General features: G+C 42.7%; 1 protein-coding gene across 1 annotated transcript; it reads right to left on the bottom strand.

The window, feature by feature from the left end:
- Nucleotides 1-6,047: 6,047 nt before the first annotated feature.
- Nucleotides 6,048-6,630, bottom strand: LOC117508043 (G0/G1 switch protein 2-like). The gene has a single exon (XM_034167729.1). It carries the CDS (start codon nt 6,618-6,620, stop codon nt 6,264-6,266), a length of 357 nt encoding a protein of 118 aa, XP_034023620.1. The 5' UTR covers nt 6,621-6,630; the 3' UTR covers nt 6,048-6,263.
- Between the last annotated feature and the right edge of the window lie 925 nt (nt 6,631-7,555).

The following is a 7,555-nucleotide window of genomic DNA, read 5'->3' as shown; positions in this document are numbered from 1 at the left end:
GTGACCCAGAGGGGACAATCCATCCTTTTCCAACAGAGGACCATGGTCTTGTTTGGAGGTGCTGGTCCTCATCCTGTTTGTTTCACTCTTGGCCTCAAACCTGCTCACTGAACATCAGAGGTCACTGCCTGATGATGCCAACAGAACCACATCATCTGCAAAAGTAGATGTTTTTTTTTGTCATCAACAATAATTTTCTGTCAGTTCCACTGTGTTTGCAATGTTCACCAACATGTATGGAAAGATTTGGATGTCAGATTATGAATTCTCTTAATAGTTATTGATTTCCAATATGCAGGAAAAAGGACAGTGTGGAGTCAAAGGTCATCCAGAGATTCTTTGCTTTATGATGATGATGATGATGATGAATGACACATGCACACAGTGTTCATGTTAACGGATCAAACTGGTGTCTGTACTCCATCTCAGTTGTTGTTGTTGTTCATTTGGCTGCTCCCGGTTTTGTTCGGGGTCGCCACAGCTGACACAGCCAGATCTGCATTGGTAATTAGCACAAGTTTTACACCGGATGCCCTTCCTGACGCAACTCCAGTTTTACCTGGAGAAACACACACAGCCACTGGTGTTCCAAAGAGGTCTCCCATCCAAGTACAACTAGCTTCTGAGATCTGATGGGATCAAACTGACACAGAGCAGAATGGCCTGTACTCCATCTCAGTCTTCTCAAAATTTTAAAGAAAGAAGTTACAGGCCATCCACTTTTTAACTGAATCCAGACAGTTCTCTTAAGTCAGATTATGGACTGCATGTCTACAGCACTTTTCCATCTGAATCAGAAGATCAAAGTGCTTTACAATGATGCCTCACATTCACCCATACACCGGTGGCAGGATGCTACCATGCAAGGTGCTCAACTGCACATTTGGGGGTTAAAGGCCTTGCCCAAGGGCCCTTTGTGATTCCCCAGTCAAACACGGATTTGAACTGATGATCCTCCAGCTTCAAGTGCAACATCTGACTGACACAAACACACACACAAGCAGAAACAGTGGCAGAAGACACCAAAGCAATAGTCTTCTCACGCATGACAGTAACATTGGGCTACTGCTGGGTGAAGAAGAAGAGGAGGAGGAAAATGTGTGCAGAGACAGTGGGAGAAGAGGAAAAGTTGAAGGGTGGAAGTGAGAGTTGGGACTTTGAATGTTGGTAGTATGACTGGTAAAGGGAGAGAGCTGCCTGATACGATGAAGAGTTGAAAGGTAGACATATTGTGTGTGCAAGAGACCAAGAGGAAGCAAGAGCAGGAGCAAAGGTGGTGTGTTCAAGTTGTTTTATCATAGTGAGGATAGGAAGAGAAATGGTGTTCAGGTCAATTTAAAAGAAGAGTATGTTAAGAGTGTGTTGGAGGTTATGTGAGTGTCTGACAGGGTGATGAGTGTGAAGTTGGAAATTGAAGGAGTGATGATGAATATCATCAGTGCATATGGCCCACAGGTAGGAGCGGACTTCAATGGGCATGTTGGTGAAGGGAGCAGAGGTGATGAAGTAATGGGTAGATATGGTATCAAGGACAGTGATGTGGAAGGACAGGTGGTCATTGATTTTGCAAAATGGATGGAAATGGTTGTGGTGAACACCTACTTTAGGAAAAAGGAGGAGCACAGAGTGACATATAAGAGTGGAGGAAGGTGCACACAGTTGGACTACGTTCAGTGTAGGAGATGCACGCTAAAAAAGCTGGAGACTGTAAGGTGGTGGCAGGACAGAGTAGCTACACAGCACAGGATGGTGGTTTGTAGGATGACTTTATAGGTGAAGAAGAGAGTGAGAGCTCAACAAAGGATCAGATGGTGGAAGCAGAAAGAGGAAGACTGCTGTGTGAAATTCAGTGAGCAGGTGAGAGAAGCACTGGATGGAGTAATAGCAGTTTTGGACAACTGGAAAAGTACTACAGATGTGGTGAGAGAGACAGACAGGAAGGTACTGGGTGTGACATCTGGACATTGGAAGGAAGACAAGGAGACTTGGTGGTGGAACGAAGATGTCCAGGAAAGCATAAGGAGAAAGAGGTTGGCCAAAAGGTTTTGGGATAGTCCAGCCCAGTCTCATGTTTTTTTTGTGCTCCCGTCATGAAAAAAATTTCGAGACGGTGTTTTTTTTTAACTCACTATTACTAACCCTATTCCTACCCCCAACCCTAACTATAACCACCCCGACCCCCCCCGCTTCACTTTTAATTTCGTGCAGCCATCACAGAATGAATTAGAATGAATTTGTGCTGCCGTGATGAAATGAGATGCTTTCCATCACAATATCACAAACCAATAGATTAATGTATATTTTGTGCTGCTGAATTACGACTTGTCGTGAGACCAGGTTGGATAGTCAGAGAGATGAAGAAAGCAAACAGGAGTACAAAGAGATGCAGCATAAGGTGAAAAGATAACTGACAAAGGTATGGAAAAGGCATTTAGTGAGGTGTACAAGAAGTTGAACAGTAAGGAAGGAGAAAAGGACTTGGTCAGACAAAGGGACAGAGCTGGAAAGGATGTACACCAGGTTAGGGTGGTAAAAGATGCACATGGTAATGTGCTGACAAGTGAGGAGTGTGTGCTGAGAAGGTGGAGGGAATATTTTGAGGAGCTGATGAATGAAGAAAAGGAGAAAAGGCTTGATCATGTGGTGAGAGTAAATCAGGAAGTATAAGGGATTAGTAAGGATGAAGTGAGGGCAGCTATATATGTGTGTGTCTGTGTGTATATACACAGTGAGGAAAATAAGTATTTGAACACCCTGTGATTTTGCAAGTTCTCCCACTTAGAAATCATGGAGGGGTCTGAAATTTTCATCTTAGGTGCATGTCCACTGAGAGAGACATAATCTAAAAAAAAAAAAAAAAAAAAAAAAAAATCCGGAAATCACAATGTATGATTTTTTTAAAATAATTTATTTGTATGTTACTGCTGCAATTAAGTATTTGATCACCTGTGAAAATCAATGTTAATATTTGGTACAGTAGCCTTTGTTTGCAATTACAGAGGTCAAACGTTTCCTGTAGTTTTTCACCAGGTTTTCACACACTGCAGCAGGGATTTTGGTCCACTCCTCCATACAGATCTTCTCTAGATCTTTCAGGGTTGGCGTTTCGGCTCCCTCCAAAGATTTTCTATTGAGTTCAGGTCTGGAGACTGGCCAGGCCACTCCAGGACCTTGAAATGCTTCTTACGAAGCCCCTCCTTAGTTGCCCTGGCTGTGTGTTTGGGGTCATTGTCATGCTGGAAGACCCAGCCATGACCCATCTTCAATGCTCTTACTGAGGGAAGGAGGTTGTTTGCCAAAATCTCGCAATACATGACCCCATCCATCCTCCCTTCAATACGGTGCAGTCGTCCTGTCCCCTTTGCAGAAGAGCACCCCCAGAGTATGATGTTTCCACCCCCATGCTTCATGGTTGGGATGGTTTTCTTGGGGTTGTTCTCATCCTTTAAACACGGTAAGTGGAGTTGACTCCAAAAAGCTCTTTTCTGGTCTCATCTGACCACATGACCTTCTCCCATGCCTCCTCTGGATCATCCAGATGGTCACTGGTGAACTTCAAATGGGCCTGGACATGTGCTGGCTTGAGCAGGGGGACCTTGCTGCCCTGCAGGATTTTAAACCATGACAGCATCATGTGTTACTAATGTAATCTTTGTGACTGTGGTCCCAGCTCTCTTCAGGTCATTGACCAGGTCCTCCTGTGTAGTTCTGAGCTTTCTCAGAATCACCCTTACCCCACAAAGTGAGATCTTGCATGGAATCCCAGACTGAGGGAGAATGACAGTCATCTTGTGTTTCTTCCACTTTCTAATAAATAATCATAACAGTTGTTGTCTTCTACCAAGCTGCTTGCCTGTTGTCCTGTAGTCCATCCCAGCCTTGTGCAGGTCTACAGTTTTGTCCCTGGTGTCCTTAGACAGCTCTTTGGTCTTGGCTATGGTGGACAGGTTGGAGTGTGATTGACTGAGTGTGTGAACAGGTGTCTTTTATACAGGTAACAAGTTCAAACAGGTGCAATTAATACAGGTAAAGAGTGCAGAATAAGAGGGCTTCTTAAAGAAAATTAACAGGTCTGCGAGAGACAATTCTTGCTGGTTGGTAGGTGTTCAAATACTTATTTCATGCAATAAAATGCAAATAAATTATATATATAAAAAAAATCATACATTGTGATTTCCGGATTTTTTTTTTTTTCACGTCACAGGGTGTTCAAATACTTATTTTCCTTACTATATATATATATATATATATATATATATATATATATATATATATATATATATATATATATATATATATATATATATATATATATATATATGTGTGTGTGCTTGTGTGTGTGTGTGTGCTTGTGTGTGTATGTGTGTTTAAGCACATTATAAATGCTCACAATAGATGTACTCAGCACATTTTAATTTAACTGAATCTTTATTTAAGCAGGTTAGTCCCTTTGAGACCTGGACAACTGTAAAGTTTCCAATTCACCTAACCTGTGGGAGGAGCCAGAGAACTTGGAGGGAACCCAAGCAAACATAGGGAGAACATGCTCCACACAGAAAGGCCACAAGTGGGAATCAATCCTACCACCTTCTTGCTGTGAGGCAACAGTGCTAACCACTAAGCCACAGTGCTGCACATGAACTTAACTCACACATGTTAAGGTGCAAACACTAATTGAACACCACAACATGATATAAAGACTGTATGTTTATTAAAAACTGAAACAGAACCAGAACACAGTGACATTTACCAACTGGATCCAGTATATGTACTGAACAAATACCTGGAAGCTGTTTTTCAGTGTTTTCAGAATAAATGTTCAAAGGAAAAACATGATTGGACAGAGGAGAGACAAATGTGTTGGCTGTGATCATAATCTGATAACCTATTTCATAAATCATATGACTAAAGAAACGGATTAAACCGTCGGCTGTGCTTATTTGGCAAATCGTATCAACACATTTTATTTATTTGATTTAATACAATTACTAATACATGTATTTAACATATTTGTATTTTGTGGGGTTTTTAGAACTGTTGACTCCCTGCAAGAAGGTCACAGGATCGAGTCCCACCTGCTTCTTTCAGTGTGGATTTTGTGTGTGTTCCCACACTGGAAGTGGAACTGGAATAATTAATCGTCCACAGAAAAACATTAAAGTCACTCAGACCAGATCTACTTTCACACAGAAACTCTTTGAGTTTACTTAAAGATATAAATACGAAACATTGTGACAACGTGAACAGACAAGATTTTATGAAAAAACAAACTTTATTGATGTGAAAAAGTGACATATTTACAGTATTTACAGGGCAAATTTATTTTCTACAAAATTTCCACCAAGCACACACCAGGTGGAGCTCTTGAGCAAATCATCATCACCATGTTGCCTTCACTTGATCCTCGAAAAATCCAGTTCTTACTAAATGTCTTTATTTTGGTCAGAACTCTGGATGAAACCGAGTCTGTGGGGAAACATGAGTCAGCTGTTTTTTTTTGTAGAAGTAATCAGATATGTGTTTGGGAAAGTTTGGACTTAGGTGTCCTCTTTGCTTTTTTTAAAGAAATGACTTAAACACAGCTCAGACGTGTGTGACTCCGAGACAGACTGGAACTGTTTCAAGTCAGTTTCATTACTGTGACACTTATGAATTCAGCTTCAACATGCACACACACACACACACACACACACACACACACACACACACACACACACACACACACACACACACACACACACACACACACACACACACACACACACACACACACACACACACACACACACAGATTCTATCAGTGCATAAATCATCTGTGACAGCATGTGCAGACATTTGTAATAATCAGCAATCGATAATAAAATCACAGTGTAGAAATCCTGAACTGAAACGTACAAAACTATCAAAAAACACTTTGAGAGGAACAAAGGTCACGGGGCTCTTTGTGCAGAACCACAGGAACAGAACACTGCAGATTATATCAGATTACTGGATTACTGATGCATTCATGTGTTCATCAGTTTGATTTATTTTAGATGTTATTGATTTTGTTTTTATAAAGTAACCTGTAACTAGCTGTCAGATAAAGGTGGAGTAGAAAGCAGAAGATTTACCTCTGAGATCTGATGGAGTACAAGTTTAAAGTAACAGAAAACAGAAGTACTTGAGTAAATGAACTTTGTTACTTTGAACACATCGTCACATCATGTTTGTTGAGTGCATCAGTGCCTCAGTCAGGATCTGAAACCCGTTTGGGTCACAGACTAGGAGGCGTGGAGCCGGTTGGCCGTGGTCCTCTGGATGTGTGGAGGAGCCTCAGGGACTGAGGTCTTCCCGGCTGGAATCTCTTCAGCACCGACTCGCTCCTCCTCCTCCCGGCTGTTCTCTTTCCTCCGTCTCTCAGCCTCGGCGCTCCTCTCCATCCGGGCCAACAGGAGGACCATATCTGGGTCCAAAGACTCAGTGGAGGAGAAGGGTTGGCAGACGGCCTCCATCAGGCCGAGGAGCATCCCGAGCACGGCGAACACGGAGCCCAGCAGGTAGACCTTCAGCAGCCTGCGGCTGGGCTTCTGCCTCACCAGCTCTTTGGCAAAGGGGATCAACTCCTGCACGCTGTCCATCCTTCTTCACTCTGTGGGGACAACAAGGAGACCGTCAGAACCCTGAGGGAGCCTGTCCGGCAAACAAAGTCTGCTTCTGCTCTCAGAGTACATTTAACACTTTCAGTTTCTCAGGATCCTGATGAAAGGACTTACTTTGGTGTTGGGACAGATGTTCTGTCACCATGTCCACTCTGATCAAAGTGACTTCACTGCACGCTGTGCTTATTTATAGCTCCACAGACTCCGCCCACCACACACCAGCTCATGAATATTCATGATGCCTCCCTGCTGTCTGGACTCAAACAAAAAGACTTTGAGTCAGAAAAGTTCTATGTGTGTGTCAGTTCTGTGTCAGCGGACTTACTGATGTTCTGACACGACGTCGTGAAGCTCTGACGCAATACTTACAGCGCTTAAACGCACACTGCACACCCTGTTTATCATCACTGAGTGTGTAGACACACACAAACACAGACACAAACACAAACACACAGACACATAGACACACACACAGAGACACACACACACACAAACACACACAAACACACACACACAGACACATACACACAAACACACACACAGACACATAGACACACACACAGACACACACACACACACAAAAACACAAACACACACACACACAGACACATACACACACACAGAGACACACACACAAACACACACAAACACACACACAGACACATAGACACACACACAAACACACACACACACAGACACATAGACACACACACAGAGACACACACACACACACAAAAACACACACACAGACACACACACAGAGACACACACACAAAAACACACACACACAGACACATAGACACACACACAGAGACACACACAACAAACACAAACACACACACACACAGACACATAGACACACCACACACAAGACACACAAAACACACACATCAGCATAGACACACACACACAAA

Source organism: Thalassophryne amazonica, chromosome 3 (genome assembly GCF_902500255.1).
Source record: "Thalassophryne amazonica chromosome 3, fThaAma1.1, whole genome shotgun sequence".
Classification (NCBI taxonomy): Eukaryota; Metazoa; Chordata; class Actinopteri; order Batrachoidiformes; family Batrachoididae; genus Thalassophryne; species Thalassophryne amazonica.
This window is presented reverse-complemented; position numbering and strand designations above follow the sequence as displayed.

Coding starts and splice junctions, on each gene's coding strand:
- LOC117508043 (XM_034167729.1), bottom strand. CDS start 6,620: ATGGACAGCGTGCAGGAGTTGATCCCCTTTGCCAAAGAGCTGGTGAGG.